The 18,216-nt window shown below is 46.4% G+C and overlaps 1 protein-coding gene across 1 annotated transcript in view; it reads right to left on the bottom strand.

Annotated features, from left to right (window-relative positions):
- Positions 1-18,216, bottom strand: part of LOC138965491 (uncharacterized) — a 66,014-nt gene that overhangs the window by 21,594 nt on the left and 26,204 nt on the right. The window contains exons 14-21 of the mRNA XM_070337665.1: positions 17,052-17,254; positions 6,098-6,366; positions 4,244-4,334; positions 3,738-3,899; positions 3,088-3,412; positions 2,608-2,836; positions 1,226-1,406; positions 548-764 (exon numbers count right to left, since the gene is read on the bottom strand). Of these exons, the coding sequence (XP_070193766.1) occupies positions 548-764; positions 1,226-1,406; positions 2,608-2,836; positions 3,088-3,412; positions 3,738-3,899; positions 4,244-4,334; positions 6,098-6,366; positions 17,052-17,254 (1,677 nt within the window). The remainder of the gene's footprint in view (positions 1-547; positions 765-1,225; positions 1,407-2,607; positions 2,837-3,087; positions 3,413-3,737; positions 3,900-4,243; positions 4,335-6,097; positions 6,367-17,051; positions 17,255-18,216) is intronic.

The following is an 18,216-nucleotide window of genomic DNA, read 5'->3' on the forward strand; positions in this document are numbered from 1 at the left end:
ACCACATCAGGACAAAGAGCTCGCACAGATATCTACAAGCAAGGGTCAAGCCTGAAGCTTGCAAATTGACCAGTGTCTCTCAGTGACCACATCAGGACAAAGAGCTCGCACAGATATCTACAAGCAAGGGTCAAGCCTGAAGCTTGCAAATTGACCAGTGTCTCTCAGTGACCACATCAGGACAAAGAGCTCGCAAAGATATCTACAAGCAAGGGTCAAGCCTGAAGCTTGCAAATTGACTAGTGTCTCTCAGTGACCACATCAGGACAAAGAGCTCACACAGACTAGATCTACAAACAAGGGTCAAGCCAGTAGCGTAGCAACTGGCGTACAAATTGACCAGTGTCTCTCAGTGACCACATCACACAGATCTACAAGCAAGGGTCAAGCCAATCGCGTACAAACTGACCAGTGTCTCTCAGTGACCACATCACACAGATCTACAAGCAAGGGTCAAGCCAGTCGCGTACAAACTGACCAGTGTCTCTCAGTGACCACATCACACAGATCTACAAGCAAGGGTCAAGCCAGTCGCGTACAAACTGACCAGTGTCGCTGACGGTGGTGGCGGTGAAGTTAACAAAGTCCATGTCACTCCAGACGAGGGGCGGGACAGTGGAGCCGTCCCTCTCTGTGATGAAGCCAGCCATCTGGTAGCTGATCACGGTGTAGCTGCCGCTGACACCACTCGGCACCTTGTACCCGGCCTTCTCGCTGCACATCACCACCAGGTTGAGCGCGTCCGTGAAGTACACCGAGCCCACCTGGGGAAACCAAGGAAAAACACTTTGTGAGTTAAATAAGGTTGTTTAATAATGTTGGTCATGTGAGGTTTTCCTAGCGTACATTCGGGGTCGAGGAGAGAGAGAGAGAGAGAGAGAGAGAGAGAGAGAGAGAGAGAGAGAGAGAGAGAGAGAGAGAGAGAGAGACAGAGAGACAGAGAGAGAGACAGAGACAGAGAGACAGAGAGAGACACAGAGAGAGAGAGAGAGAGAGAGAGACAGACAGACAGACAGACAGAGAGACAGAGACAGAGAGACAAAGAGAGAGGGAGAGAGAGGGAGGAAAAAAGCATAAACAGGGACATACAGACACACAGTGGCAGACAGCAGCTACATATAAGGCCTACCACCAGCCCCCCAAGAAACAACAACAAACAAAACAAATGGAAATAAAACAAGCACAAAGAAGAACCACACTCCACACATACACAACCTCCACTTACATCGATGACCATTCTGTTGACGTTGGAGGTATCGGCGGTGGGCGGCATGTTGGTGCCCGAGCTGGACTGAATGGTGTTGCACAGGACGTAGGGTGGGGGGTTGAGAACCAGCGAGGCGTTGTGGATCTCAGCCTTGGACGTGTTGTCCAGTCGGATGTCGAAGTTGATGTACTTATCGCTCCTGAAGAAAAGAAATAGGTGATGTGCAATCGTGAAATCAAGAATCCTTGTCTGTGTCCTGTAATGTCAAACTTATACATGTAAAAAAAAAAGAAAAACAAAATCCCCAAAAGAGAATTAAAAAAAAAGAAAAAAGAATCTTTGTATTTGTTGTGCGTGTGCCTGTCCCAATTCTTGTTCCATGTCCCAGTATGCCCTCACACCGCCCCATCCCACTGTACTCTCTCACCGCCTCGTCCCAGTATGCCCTCACACCGCCCCATCCCAGCAATTCCTGCTCCATCCACATCCGAATCATAGTATTAACTGTCTTTGATGAGCAACGACTTTTCTAATTTAGTTTTTGTAAAGGAGCCAGATATCACGTACATGGCTGTTGCTGCCAGAAAAGCTTGTCTGACGTGAATCTTCAAAACGTCTGTTTTCATTAACAGTGTTCTTTTATATTGTTAAGAATGTACCGGCGCTTCTCTATTTAGCTACTCAGTTTTTAATACGCAAATATAAAAACATACCCACTTTATACTTGTCTAAATATAGAGTAGAGGAGAAAACGACAGGCATTCCATAGATAAACAAATGGAAGAGGATCCAAGTAGACAAACCAAAGTGAACTTTCACGAAACGCTAGTGGACACAGAAACCATTTAACACCCAACGAATATTTAAATGAAGAAATAATAACTATGTCACAGTTCTATCGTAGTTTTATTAACTAGATTTCTTGAAGTACACCCTTTAAAATAAGTCGATAGCAAAACACGCTTTTTTTAAGACGATGAGCTAGCAATCTACAACAGGTATCTTAGTCTGGCGCGCGCAGTAAAGGGCACCGCCCACCTGCGTCGCTTCAGGGGCACTACATCTGCGCAACGGACTAAGACGCCGTAATGCATGCATGCTGCGTGTACCTGAGATTCGCACACATAGCGAAAAAACAGGCCAAGAACTCGTCTTAATCCGACACGCACATGCTGCGACGCTGATATGACGCTTCGTCGGCGACAAGCGCACTACTAAGAACCCAAGTTCACAGCGAAAGTCTCAGGGCTTGGAAAAATGAACACACGCATGCAGGAGAAAAAGGGTAGCGCCGTATACTGTATGGCAGCTCTCTTTCCCCAGTGAGAAAGCAGCCTTAAAGTCCATGAGGGTAACCTCACAGGACTCGAAATCGTATCTGATCTTATCTCTTATCTTACCCAGTGGAGTTGGCGAGCGCGGTGATGTTGTAGACAGGCGCCTCAGTGAGGTCGCGGCAGACCATGACGGGGTAGTTGAGGATGGCGATGTAGCCGCCCACCTTGAAGCCGAAGCTGGCCGTGAGGTTGGCGTCCTTGTCGGCCACGGGACAGTCCGCCAGCTGCACGTCCACCTCCAGGTAGATGGCGTCGTCGTCAGGGGACACGTCGGAGCAACGGTGAGACATTCCTGGCGGACACAAAGCACGGCCATTGGAGGGAGGTAGAAATAGGGAGAGAATGAGAGAGCGAGACAGGGGGGTGGGAGGGAGAGAGAGAGTAGAAAGACAGGGGATAGAGATGGAAAGAGAGGGAGCAAGAGACAGACAGACAGAAAAACAGACACTCTGGCCTCCTACCCTAACCGTCCAGGCTCTCCAAACCAGTAAAAGGAACAACTTCTTATGCAACCACACGCAAAATGCACTGCCTTACACCCACCCGGGTTGGTGACGACACCGAAGCTGCACTCCACCATGTCCATCTGCGTAGTGCTCATGGTGGAGTTGGGCGTGCAGGTCAGGTCGTAGTCCTTCCCGAAGCCCCGCAGGTTCTTGCCCACGCCGACCAGGCGAACGTCCTTGTAGGTCATGCAGGCCGACACGTTGACGTCCAGCTTGATGTCCATGGTGACGAGCGACGTGACGTTGGGCGGGACGCTCAGCAGCAGGGGGAAGGTCTGGACGTCCCCGGGGGTCAGGCACAGCGGGTCCGGCATGGAGGCGTTGGGGGACACGATGGTGCCGTTGACCAGCGTCACGTTGTCCTGCAAGCACGTAAAGGCGGTCGGTCATTGAGCCCCTAGTCGACTTCGCGCAGTCTTCTTACCGCAAACTCAGAGCTAAAGCTTCGTGCGGCCAGCTCCCCAGCATATGGATTGGGTAAATATTGCTGCTAACGAGGTATAAATGTGGGGGTAAACTCACCGGGTATGTGTCCGTGAATGTGGAGTTGGTCTCAACGATGAAGAGCTGTGTTATAATTTAACCGGGTACACATTTCGGGTGATATTGTGGGTATACATTTATCATGAATTGGTTAATATTGCGGCTAATTAGGTGTACATCTGGGGGGGGGGGGGGGGTGCTCACCGGGTAGATGTCGGTGAAGGTTGCGTTGTCCTCAATGGTGAGGGGCAGCTGGATGATGGTGATTTCCTCGTCGTTGACGTTGACGGAGGCGGAGGCCTCCACCGTGCCCCCAATTGTTAGCGCGTTGTTCTTCAGCACACGGAACACGCCATCCACACACACCTGAACAGGTAGATAGGATGACAAAGGTAAGTAACAGTGTGATGTATGAAGTTCACGCTATCAGCATAGTGCCAGGTTTCCGAGAGTTGTTCTTCAGCACATAGAACACGCCGCCCAAAAACACACCTGTACAAATAGGTGGGAGTGACAACACAGGTCAGTTTACAGCGTAACTGTCCAGCCCGGATTTTATTTTATTAGTTTTAGATGAGAGAGTTACAAATCAAGGGAAGAAGCACACCGCGAAAGACGATGACATCTTTCCAGAATTATAAATGATATTCGGTCATTAAACATATCCTGACTAAGTGGATTAACGCTAAAACAAAGACTTTTGTCCTTACCTTGTTGTTGTCTTCGTCGGTGGGGTCAAAGTTGTTGTTGTAGAGGTAGCCCAGATCCACGGTGGCGATGTCTGTGTTCGGACTGCCCGTTCTGTGAAGACGTGAAAACATACACTTCCTTTACCATATTTGAGCCACGTTTTTATTTGAACTATGCATGTAAAGAAACAAACTATCAAACAAACAAACAAACAAATTTTGTTTTCCAATCGAACGACTGTTTTAGGAATTACACCACATTTACAGCTGACTGGGAAAGAAGTTCTTCCCGCCGTTCCAAGCAACCAGCCAATCACCTACACCCAAATTCAGTCGGCACACCTCGTCCCATAAGAGATGACCCCAGCCTTGCAGGACTCAGCGCAGAGGACGTTCTTAACAAACAACCAACCCTAACCACCTAACCTACCTTGTCTTATAGGTGACAACCCCAGCCTTTCAGTACCCATCGGATGGGACCTTCTTGCAGCGATAGAGCCAACCAACCAATCAACCAACTAGCCACTAACACTTCCCTCCCACCCACACACACACTTACAGAATACACCAACAACAACCATAAAAACTGTCCAGCCATTTCGTCTCACAAGTAATCACCCCAGCCTTGTAGGACCCAGCGCTGAGGACGTTTTTGCAGCCATAACACCGACCAACCAATCAATCAACCATCCACTAACACTCCTTTCCACCCACCACACAAACACTAAAAGAATACACCAGCAACAACAAAAAAGCCCACACATTTCTCCTAATGAGTGATTACCCTAGTAACAGGGTCGTTCTCAAGGCCACACAAACCAACGAACCAATCAGCCAATTAAACAGTCCACCAACCAATCAACCACTACCATGACGACGACGACGACGACAACCACCACCACCACCACCACCACCACCACCACAAAGAACACAACATGCCTCATCCCACAAGTGATGAACCCAGCCTTGCAGGGCCCAGCGCAGGCAACGTTCTTCCGAACCAACCACTTAAAACCAACAACCCAACATACCTCGTCTCATAGGTGACAACCCCAGCCTTGCACAGAGGGCGTTCTTAACGAACAATCCACCACCACCAGGAACAGCCCAACATACCTCGTCTCATAGGTGACAACCCCATTCTTGCAGGACCCAGCACAGAGGGCGTTCTTAACGAACAATCCACCACCACCAGGAACAGCTCAACATACCTCGTCTCATAGGTGACAACCCCATTCTTGCAGGACCCAGCACGGGGGACGTTCCTAACGAACAATCCACCACCACCAGGAACAGCTCAACATACCTCGTCTCATAGGTGACAACCCCAGCCTTGCAAGACCCAGCACGGGGGGCGTTCTTAACGAACAATCCACCACCACCAGAAACAGCCCAACATACCTCGTCTCATAGGTGACACCCTAACCTTGCAGGACCCAGCACAGAGGGCGTTCTTAACGAACAATCCACCACCACCAGGAACAGCTCAACATACCTGGTCTCATAGGTGACAACCCCAGCCTTGCAGGACCCAGCACAGAGGGCGTTCTTAACGAACAATCCACCACCACCAGGAACAGCTCAACATACCTCGTCTCATAGGTGACAACCCCATTCTTGCAGGACCCAGCACGGGGGACGTTCCTAACGAACAATCCACCACCACCAGGAACAGCTCAACATACCTGGTCTCATAGGTGACAACCCCAGCCTTGCAGGACCCAGCACGGGGGGCGTTCTTAACGAACAATCCACCACCACCAGGAACAGCCCAACATACCTCGTCTCATAGGTGACAACCCCAGCCTTGCAGGACCCAGCACAGAGGGCGTTGTTAACGAACAATCCACCACCACCAGGAACAGCCCAACATACCTCGTCTCATAGGTGACAACCCCAGCCTTGCAGGACCCAGCACAGGGGACGTTCTTGCCTCCGTGGGACACGCCGATGTATGTGGCCTCCATGAGGCCCACCCCGGTGACAGGGGTCAACATCTTCATGGTCAGCTTGGTGATGGTCTGGGGGTATGTCCAGACACACAGCTGGAAGCGCTTGCTCTGGCCCAGAACCACATTGGTGCCGTTGTCTGTCTCGGTGACCGGGACCACGTTGAACCCCACCTTGGTCACGTTCGTTGCCGTCTGTGTGCAACACGAGAACACATTTACATGATAGTGATGAGAAATTAGTTGAGAAAATAGTTGGATATAGTAATGAGGAAATGTGTTGAGAACAGTTGTTGGCAGTAGCAATGACACTATTGCTGAGAAAAATAGTTAATGAAGATGACGAGAATACTGCTGACAGAAGTTTGCAGCTATAACAAGATTTATAACTGTTAAGAAGCTTAATTAAATTTCGCAAAATAGGCAAAGAAAAGGAACTCTTCATTGGTGTTGAGTTGCGTTACTTCCTGTGTAGCAAGATGGCGTTTGTGTACATGAAACTACTAGGAGAGCCGCGTCGTGAAGGACGCTATCCATCTTCTAGCTGCCAGGCGGCGCCTCTGCACTATTTTTGTTTCCAGCACCTGTGAGAATCAGCGCCTAGAAGCTCATTCACTCACTCTGATTTAACCAATTACCATACTTGTGATTTGTTTTCGAGCAAATCGTGGTGTGTGCGTCTAGATTAAAGTAAAGTGAATTCCTCAGATTCTTCCGAATAAGTCGAGTGAGTGAGTGAGTGAGTGAGTGAGTGAGTGAATATGTGTGTGTGTGTGTGTGTGTGTGTGTGTGTGTGTGTGTGTGTGTGTGTGTGTGTGTGTGTGTCTGCGTACGTACGTGCGTGTGCGCGTGTGCTTGTGTATGTGCGTGCGTGCGTGTGTGTGTGTCCGTCCGCGCATACGTGCGTGCGCGTGTCAGTGTGGGGAGTTCTGTCATGCGTGTACTGTTTGTGGGTGACTTTCAAGGCCAATCAATTTCACTCTCCCTTCTCCGTCTCTCCAATTCTCATTGATCGTTGCAGCTCAAAATGCACTCGCCACGTCTCTCCAATTCTCATTGATCGTTGCAGCTCACAATGTACTCGCCACGTCTCTCCAATTCTCATTGATCGTTGCAGCTCAAAATGTACTCGCCGCGTCTCTCCAATTCTCATTGATCGTTGCAGCTCACAATGTACTCGCCAGGTCTCTACAAATCTCATTGATCGTTGCAGCTCAAAATGTACTCGCCACGTCTCTCCAATTCTCATTGATGGTTGCAGCTCAAAATGTACTCTCCACGTCTTTCTAATTCTCATTGATCGTTGCAGCTCACAATGTACGCGCCACGTCTCTCCAATTCTCATTGATGGTTGCAGCTCAAAATGTACTCTCCACGTCTCTCCAATTCTCATTGATCGTTGCAGCTCAAAATGTACTCGCCACGTCTCTCCAATTCTCATTGATGGTTGCAGCTCACAATGTACTCGCCACGTCTCTCCAATTCTCCTTGATGGTTGCAGCTCACAATGTACTCGCCACGTCTCTCCAATTCTCATTGATCGTTGCAGCTCACAATGTACTCGCCACGTCTCTCCAATTCTCATTGATCGTTGCAGCTCACAATGTACTCGCCACGTCTCTCCAATTCTCATTGATCGTTGCAGCTCACAATGTACTCGCCACGTCTCTCCAATTCTCCTTGATGGTTGCAGCTCACAATGTACTCGCCGCGTCTCTCCAATTCTCATTGATCGTTGCAGCTCAAAATGTACTCGCCACGTCTCTCCAATTCTCATTGATCGTTGCAGCTCAAAATGTACTCGCCACGTCTCTCCAATTCTCATTGATGGTTGCAGCTCACAATGTACTCTCCACGTCTCTCCAATTCTCATTGATCGTTGCAGCTCACAATGTACGCGCCACGTCTCTCCAATTCTCATTGATCGTTGCAGCTCAAAATGTACTCGCCACGTCTCTCCAATTCTCATTGATCGTTGCAGCTCAAAATGTACTCGCCACGTCTCTCCAATTCTCATTGATCGTTGCAGCTCACAATGTACTCGCCACGTCTCTCCAATTCTCATTGATGGTTGCAGCTCACAATGTACTCGCCACGTCTCTCCAATTCTCATTGATCGTTGCAGCTCAAAATGTACTCGCCACGTCTCTCCAATTATCATTGATGGTTGCAGCTCACAATGTACTCGCCACGTCTCTCCAATTCTCATTGATCGTTGCAGCTCACAATGTACTCGCCGCGTCTCTCCAATTCTCATTGATCGTTGCAGCTCAAAATGTACTCGCCACGTCTCTCCAATTATCATTGATGGTTGCAGCTCAAAATGTACTCGCCACGTCTCTCCAATTCTCATTGATCGTTGCAGCTCACAATGTACTCGCCACGTCTCTCCAATTCTCATTGATCGTTGCAGCTCACAATGTACTCTCCACGTCTCTCCAATTCTCATTGATCGTTGCAGCTCACAATGTACTCGCCACGTCTCTCCAATTCTCATTGATCGTTGCAGCTCACAATGTACTCGCCAGGTCTCTCCAATTCTCATTGATCGTTGCAGCTCACAATGTACTCGCCACGTCTCTCCAATTCTCATTGATGGTTGCAGCTCACAATGTACTCGCCACGTCTCTCCAATTCTCATTGATCGTTGCAGCTCACAATGTACTCGCCACGTCTCTCCAATTCTCATTGATCGTTGCAGCTCAAAATGTACTCGCCACGTCTCTCCAATTCTCATTGATGGTTGCAGCTCAAAATGTACTCTCCACGTCTTTCTAATTCTCATTGATCGTTGCAGCTCACAATGTACGCGCCACGTCTCTCCAATTCTCATTGATCGTTGCAGCTCAAAATGTACTCTCCACGTCTCTCCAATTCTCATTGATCGTTGCAGCTCAAAATGTACTCGCCACGTCTCTCCAATTCTCATTGATGGTTGCAGCTCAAAATGTACTCTCCACGTCTCTCCAATTCTCATTGATGGTTGCAGCTCACAATGTACTCGCCACGTCTCTCCAATTCTCATTGATCGTTGCAGCTCAAAATGTACTCGCCACGTCTCTCCAATTATCATTGATCGTTGCAGCTCACAATGTACTGGCCACGTCTCTCCAATTCTCATTGATCGTTGCAGCTCACAATGTACTCGCCGCGTCTCTCCAATTCTCATTGATCGTTGCAGCTCACAATGTACTCTCCACGTCTCTCCAATTCTCATTGATCGTTGCAGCTCACAATGTACTCTCCACGTCTTTCTAATTCTCATTGATCGTTGCAGCTCACAATGTACTCGCCACGTCTCTCCAATTATCATTGATGGTTGCAGCTCACAATGTACTCGCCACGTCTCTCCAATTATCATTGATGGTTGCAGCTCACAATGTACTCTCCACGTCTTTCTAATTCTCATTGATCGTTGCAGCTCACAATGTACTCGCCACGTCTCTCCAATTATCATTGATGGTTGCAGCTCACAATGTACTCGCCACGTCTCTCTAATTCTCATTGATGGTTGCAGCTCACAATGTACTCGCCACGTCTCTCCAATTCTCATTGATCGTTGCAGCTCACAATGTACTCTCCACGTCTCTCCAATTCTCATTGATCGTTGCAGCTCACAATGTACTCTCCACGTCTTTCTAATTCTCATTGATCGTTGCAGCTCACAATGTACTCGCCACGTCTCTCCAATTCTCATTGATCGTTGCAGGTCACAATGTACTCGCCACGTCTCTCCAATTCTCATTGATCGTTGCAGCTCAAAATGTACTCGCCACGTCTCTCCAATTCTCATTGATCGTTGCAGCTCACAATGTACTCGCCAGGTCTCTACAAATCTCATTGATCGTTGCAGCTCAAAATGTACTCGCCACGTCTCTCCAATTCTCATTGATGGTTGCAGCTCAAAATGTACTCTCCACGTCTCTCCAATTCTCATTGATGGTTGCAGCTCACAATGTACTCGCCACGTCTCTCCAATTCTCATTGATCGTTGCAGCTCAAAATGTACTCGCCACGTCTCTCCAATTCTCATTGATCGTTGCAGCTCAAAATGCACTCGCCACGTCTCTCCAATTCTCATTGATCGTTGCAGCTCACAATGTACTCGCCACGTCTCTCCAATTCTCATTGATGGTTGCAGCTCACAATGTACTCGCCGCGTCTCTCCAATTCTCATTGATCGTTGCAGCTCAAAATGTACTCGCCACGTCTCTCCAATTCTCATTGATCGTTGCAGCTCACAATGTACTCGCCACGTCTCTCCAATTCTCATTGATCGTTGCAGGTCACAATGTACTCGCCACGTCTCTCCAATTCTCATTGATGGTTGCAGCTCACAATGTACTCGCCACGTCTCTCCAATTCTCATTGATCGTTGCAGCTCACAATGTACTCGCCACGTCTCTCCAATTCTCATTGATCGTTGCAGCTCAAAATGTACTCGCCACGTCTCTCCAATTCTCATTGATGGTTGCAGCTCAAAATGTACTCTCCACGTCTCTCCAATTCTCATTGATCGTTGCAGCTCACAATGTACGCGCCACGTCTCTCCAATTCTCATTGATCGTTGCAGCTCAAAATGTACTCGCCACGTCTCTCCAATTCTCATTGATGGTTGCAGCTCAAAATGTACTCTCCACGTCTCTCCAATTCTCATTGATCGTTGCAGCTCACAATGTACTCGCCACGTCTCTCCAATTCTCATTGATGGTTGCAGCTCACAATGTACTCGCCACGTCTCTCCAATTCTCATTGATCGTTGCAGCTCAAAATGTACTCGCCACGTCTCTCCAATTATCATTGATGGTTGCAGCTCACAATGTACTCGCCACGTCTCTCCAATTCTCATTGATCGTTGCAGCTCACAATGTACTCGCCACGTCTCTCCAATTCTCATTGATCGTTGCAGCTCAAAATGTACTCGCCACGTCTCTCCAATTATCATTGATGGTTGCAGCTCACAATGTACTCGCCACGTCTCTCCAATTCTCATTGATCGTTGCAGCTCACAATGTACTCGCCACGTCTCTCCAATTCTCATTGATCGTTGCAGCTCACAATGTACTCTCCACGTCTCTCCAATTCTCATTGATCGTTGCAGCTCACAATGTACTCGCCACGTCTCTCCAATTCTCATTGATCGTTGCAGCTCACAATGTACTCGCCACGTCTCTCCAATTCTCATTGATCGTTGCAGCTCACAATGTACTCGCCACGTCTCTCCAATTCTCCTTGATGGTTGCAGCTCACAATGTACTCGCCACGTCTCTCCAATTCTCATTGACCGTTGCAGCTCACAATGTACTCGCCACGTCTCTCCAATTCTCATTGATCGTTGCAGCTCAAAATGTACTCGCCACGTCTCTCCAATTCTCATTGATGGTTGCAGCTCAAAATGTACTCTCCACGTCTTTCTAATTCTCATTGATCGTTGCAGCTCACAATGTACGCGCCACGTCTCTCCAATTCTCATTGATGGTTGCAGCTCAAAATGTACTCGCCACGTCTCTCCAATTCTCATTGATCGTTGCAGCTCAAAATGTACTCGCCACGTCTCTCCAATTCTCATTGATCGTTGCAGCTCACAATGTACTCGCCACGTCTCTCCAATTCTCATTGATGGTTGCAGCTCACAATGTACTCGCCACGTCTCTCCAATTCTCATTGATCGTTGCAGCTCAAAATGTACTCGCCACGTCTCTCCAATTCTCATTGATGGTTGCAGCTCACAATGTACTCGCCACGTCTCTCCAATTCTCATTGATCGTTGCAGCTCACAATGTACTCGCCAGGTCTCTCCAATTCTCATTGATCGTTGCAGCTCACAATGTACTCTCCACGTCTCTCCAATTCTCATTGATCGTTGCAGCTCACAATGTACTCTCCACGTCTTTCTAATTCTCATTGATCGTTGCAGCTCACAATGTACTCGCCACGTCTCTCCAATTATCATTGATGGTTGCAGCTCACAATGTACTCGCCACGTCTCTCCAATTATCATTGATGGTTGCAGCTCACAATGTACTCTCCACGTCTTTCTAATTCTCATTGATCGTTGCAGCTCAAAATGTACTCGCCACGTCTCTCCAATTCTCATTGATGGTTGCAGCTCAAAATGTACTCGCCACGTCTCTCCAATTCTCATTGATCGTTGCAGCTCACAATGTACTCGCCACGTCTCTCCAATTCTCCTTGATGGTTGCAGCTCACAATGTACTCGCCACGTCTCTCCAATTATCATTGATGGTTGCAGCTCACAATGTACTCTCCACGTCTCTCCAATTCTCATTGATCGTTGCAGGTCACAATGTACTCGCCACGTCTCTCCAATTCTCAATGATCGTTGCAGCTCACAATGTACTCGCCACGTCTCTCCAATTCTCATTGATGGTTGCAGCTCACAATGTACTCGCCACGTTCACAGGATGGAGATGGTGGTGGTGAGAAACGCTTCCGCGGTTTTAGCCTACGTTTGCAAAAAGTTGTAAAGTATGTCCCCCAGGGCTCCCCACGGACGCCCCCCCCCCCCCCCTACAGGGTCCCGGGACCCCCACTTTCAATTTTTAGAGGGTCCATGAACTCCCATTGCAATATTTTAGAGGGTTCCAAGGCTCCAAAAACCAAAATATCCCGGTGTACTTATAAAACATTGTGGTCTCGCATAGTGTGCTGTGTACAATAGCTTACGATTGCAGCCTGAAAACGTAATTACGGTACGCACGATAAAAGAAATTTAGAGCGTCCCAGGACCCGCTCTTTTAAAGTTTAGTGCGTCCCGGGACCCCCTCCATACATTTCCAGTAAGTGTTTTCGGCTTCTAGTGCGTATAGGACGCAGGGACGCGCACTGTGGGGAGCCCTGTCCCAAGAAACTATCGATTCAGTTCAACGGTATGAAATCTACATTAGTTGAAACAGCCAAATCGATATTTCTATGGAAATGAATAAACAGACGGTCGAATCAATATTCGGAGAGTGAAAAAGGTAAGCTCTTTTGTTGTCCCGAGAGGGACGAATTGTATACCTTTTTCTCTTTTGATCACGTGTTCCTTTCAAACCCAGAACAATGAGGGGGATGGTGCGGGCAACTCCATTGAATCTGGTTAAAATGGGCTGCTTGAAAGGTTTTTTTCAGAAAAACTGCCAGTCGCAGGATATACAAAAAGAAGACAAACGAAAAATTAAATCAAAAGGAAACATTTTAAGAAAATAAACACATAAAACAGAATCGCGCGACGGCCCCAAAACTTGTCAAACAAAGCCATAAATATTCATTGATTTTGTTTGGTTTCTCCGTTGTTTAATTTAACCTTTGCATTACAGAGGGATTCGTTCAATTCGTTTGAACGTTCGAACATCCTTTGAAATATGTTCTGGATTTTGCTTTTTGCTTTAAGTGCGACCAGAACAAACGAATACCCACACGATTTTGTACTAAAACTTTTTGCACTAAAGATGTGTGTACCAACCGCAATTTTACTTTGTTGGAGGAACACAAGTTGTTCCCTATTCTATAACATCGACTTAACTGTTTGCTTGCTTGGTTAAAAGAACTAAACCCAAACAGGAGAACAAAACAAACACATGTACAAAACACACAGAGACGAAGATAGACGCCGGACAAACCGACAGAGAAACAGCCAAGCGCACGCACACACACGTACACACACACACACACACACACACACACACACACACACACACACACACACATACACACACACACACATACACACACACACACACATATACACACACACACACATACACACACACACACACACATACACACACACACACAAACACCCTCACACACACAAACACACACTCACACACTCCCTCCCCCCCTACCCCACACAAGCTCTGATGACATTTGAGTTGTATTTTCCCGTCAATCGATTCACCCAGGTGTGCCATATTGTTTGTGCGCTGGGAGGTAGACACACCATAATCGCCCTACGAGTGGCTCGGTCCCCACGATCGATGCGTCAAAGCGACGTAAATACCATCATTGTGGACACGTATCGCTTGCCATACTTTTGCCCCCATTGCACTTCTCCTTGTCGTCATGGGACCGGATGACGTCACATGGTTTTACTGACAATGCCAAATAAACCGGATTGTACGGTACTGCGTAGATGCACAGTGTGATGAGATGTTTGCTGGATATTCCTAGTATGCTAATGTTTGAACAATGTTCATGAGTCTTGCAGGACACTTTGTTGAATGTTTACTGATGCTTTCTACTGTGTCCCACGCACTCACTTCGGAAAGGTCGTACAAAATGGTGTTCCAGTCATCATTTACGGGTGATTCTTTTCATTCACAGTAGCCACACAAAGTATCATTTACACACGCAATTGTTATCGTTTCATACCTATAAAAGTTAGTGTATGTAATTGTGAAACACAAAACGCCATTCTCAGACCGAGCGAGCAACCAACCAACAAACAAACCAAACAAACAAACCAGCAGAAAGTAAACGCCATCTGTAAATGTTTTGGGTCATTTTAAACTCCAATGGCTTCAGTTCATAAGAGAGAACAAAATGTCATCTGTTCTCATTTTTGAATCATTTCAAGCTTTAACCGCATGGGCTTAGCAGCAAAACAATGTCGTCTTTATATTTGTTCGTCATTTCACAATTCAATGGCCTCAGTTTATCAGCAAACAATTTCCTTTTTAACATTTGTTTTTTGTTTAGTCATTTCACAGTCATTGGCCTAATGTTTCCAAAAACATCACTCCCTGGTTAGATCTCTTGGATCGCTATCTTCCGCCACGGAAGGTCGCAGGTTAGAATTCGGGCCGGGACGGACACGGGTCAACTTTATGTGCAGACCCAGAGACGGAAGCCATGTCCCACCCCCGTGTCACCACAATGGCACGTAAAAGACCTCGGTCATTCTGCCATAAGTGCAGATGGCTGATACCTCCTAAACACGCATACACGTGTGTATCTCGCCAAAAGCCGTGAGGGCGTAAAACTCGAATCATATAACCCATATCTTGTCCTTGAGAGGCGAAATATTTCATTCTCTCTTTCCTTCCGCCACACATTGTTGTTGCTGTGTGTTACAGTCTGTTGTTGCTGTGTGTTACAGTCTGTTGTTGCTGTGTGTTACAGTCTGTTGTTGCTGTGTGTTACAGTCTGTTGTTGCTGTGTGTTACAGTCTGTTGTTGCTGTGTGTTACAGTCTGTTGTTGCTGTGTGTTACAGTCTGTTGTTGCTGTGTGTTACAGTCTGTTGTTGCTGTGTGTTACAGTCTGTTGTTGCTGTGTGTTACAGTCTGTTGTTGCTGTGTGTTACAGTCCGTTGTTGCTGTGTGTTACAGTCTGTTGTTGCTGTGTGTTACAGTCTGTTGTTGCTGTGTGTTACAGTCTGTTGTTGCTGTGTGTTACAGTCTGTTGTTGCTGTGTGTTACAGTCTGTTGTTGCTGTGTGTTACAGTCCGTTGTTGCTGTGTGTTACAGTCTGTTGTTGCTGTGTGTTACAGTCTGTTGTTGCTGTGTGTTACAGTCTGTTGTTGCTGTGTGTTACAGTCTGTTGTTGCTGTGTGTTACAGTCTGTTGTTGCTGTGTGTTACAGTCTGTTGTTGCTGTGTGTTACAGTCTGTTGTTGCTGGCAGAGACTTTCCTTCTTGTATATACGATCATGATCACCTGTGCAGGCTTTACGTGCAATAGGTGCATCCTTTCACTTAGACACATTATTATTATTATTATTATTATGAACATTTATGCGCATAATCTAAATATAGCCCTAGGCGCTTACATATTAATTTCTGCCGTTTGAAATGGAATTTTTACAGACAGACAGACAAACAGACATTTTTTACACACAATATATAACGCATTCACATCGGCCAGTAAACCTCAAGCCTATTAGGCGAGCATTCACCTTTCACGGCCTTTATTCCAAGTCAAACGGGTATTTGGTGGAAATTTTTATCTATGCCTATACAATTTTGCCAGGGAAGACCCTTTTGTCAATCGTGGGATCTTTAACGTGCACACCCCAATGTAGTGTACACGAAGGGACCTCGGTTTTTCGTCTCATCCGAAAGACTAGCACTTGAACCCACCACTTAGGTTAGGAAAGGGGGGAGAAAATGGCTAACGCCCTGACCCAGGGTCGAACTCATACCAACACTCAACAGCCTGACGCTTCCCGTGCAGAGCGAGAATTGATTGTTGAATTCATGTTGCTGATTGGCATACGTGTCACTTACAAAATCAATTCATCAAAGCGTTCTCACTTTGTACAGGGAGCATACAGACTGGTGACTGCTGGTATATATTCGAATCATATAACCCGATGTGAATGCGTGATGTATTGTGTAAAAAATTCCATCTCACACGGCATAAATAAATCCCTGCGCCTTAAATATGTGCGCGATATAAATTGCATAAAAAAAAATAATACCTGGGCTAAGAACTGTACCCACGGAATACGCGCGATATAAGCCTCATATTGATTGATTGATTGATTGATTGATATATTCAAGTTGGAGGATAAAGCTATCACGTGTAAAGCTTGGCTAGATCTGTAGTAGTACACAATCATGAAGGCTTAAACGTGAAGAAATGTAGGGGAAGGGCTCCTGATATGGACCACTGTTTTATTCATGCTGATATCAAGCTTACTATAGCTTACCACATACTATTTCTAGGTCTCCAATTGACTATTTTTAGGTTTCCCACAGACTATTTCTAGGTCTCCCACAGACTATTTCTAGGTCTCCCACAGACTATTTCTAGGTCTCCACCAGACTATTTCTAGGTCTCCCACAGACTATTTCTAGGTCTCCACCAGACTATTTCTAGGTCTCCACCAGATATTTTTACGTCTCCAAAAGACTATTTTTAGGTCCGCTACTCACCGAGTTGATGGTGGACTGATCGTGAACGGCGGTGAACGACCCGACAGTGGGAGCGACACTGGCTCCGTTGTGGTTGACCGCCACGGTCATGGCGTGATTGGAGTTGTCAGCGATGACAGCCGTGTCTGAGGTCAGTCCGATCATCACTTCCACCACGATGGAATTGTCGTCAATGTTGCTGTCGGGAACTTGGGAGTCCGCTCCTGTAAGAAGCGCGCCAAGTTGTAGATATATAATGTAATTCAATTCAATTCAATTCAATTCAATTCAATTCAATTCAATCAAACTTTATTATCTGAGTGCAACAAACAGAATTTTTTCTTTTGGCTCGTGTACGAAAACATCACATTGAAATACATACAATATATTAACACATAAAAGTACACATCAATACACACATAACCCAAAACAGTCCCCGTTTACACATCAAGGATGGTAGTAGATCTGATTCGTGTTTGCTATGCAAAGAGCTTGACTCCCGACCACCGATAAGAATTGGAAACAAGTCGCGTAAGGCGAAAATACAACATTTAGTCAAGTCAATAGCTGTCAAACTCACAGAATGAAACTGAACGCAATGCAACGCAGCAAGACCGTATACTCGTAGCATCGTCAGTCCACTGCTCACGGCAAAGGCAGTGAAATTGACAAGAAGAGCGGGGTAGTAGTTGCGCTGAGAAGGATAGCACGCTTTTCTGTACCTCTCTTCGTTTTAACTTTCTGAGCGTGTTTTTAATCCAAACATATCATATCTATATGTTTTTGGAATCAGGAACCGACAAGGAATAAGATGAAAGTGTTTTTAAATTGATTTCGACAAATTAATTTTGATAATAATTTTTATATATTTAATTTGCAGAGCTTGTTGTTATTCCAAATATAACATATTTATATGTTTTTGGAATCAGCAAATAATGGAGAATAAGATGAACGTAAATTTGGATCGTTTTATAAATTTTTTTTTTTTTACAATTTTCAGATTTTTAATGACCAAAGTCATTAATTAATTTTTAAGCCACCAAGCTGAAATGCAATACCGAAGTCCGGGCTTCGTCGAAGATTACTTGACCAAAATTTTAACCAATTTGGTTGAAAAATGAGGGCGTGACAGTGCCGCCTCAACTTTCACGAAAAGCCGGATATGACGTCATCAAAGACATTTATC

The sequence above is a fragment of the Littorina saxatilis genome, linkage group LG4, assembly GCF_037325665.1.
Source record: "Littorina saxatilis isolate snail1 linkage group LG4, US_GU_Lsax_2.0, whole genome shotgun sequence".
Lineage (NCBI taxonomy): Eukaryota > Metazoa > Mollusca > Gastropoda > Littorinimorpha > Littorinidae > Littorina > Littorina saxatilis.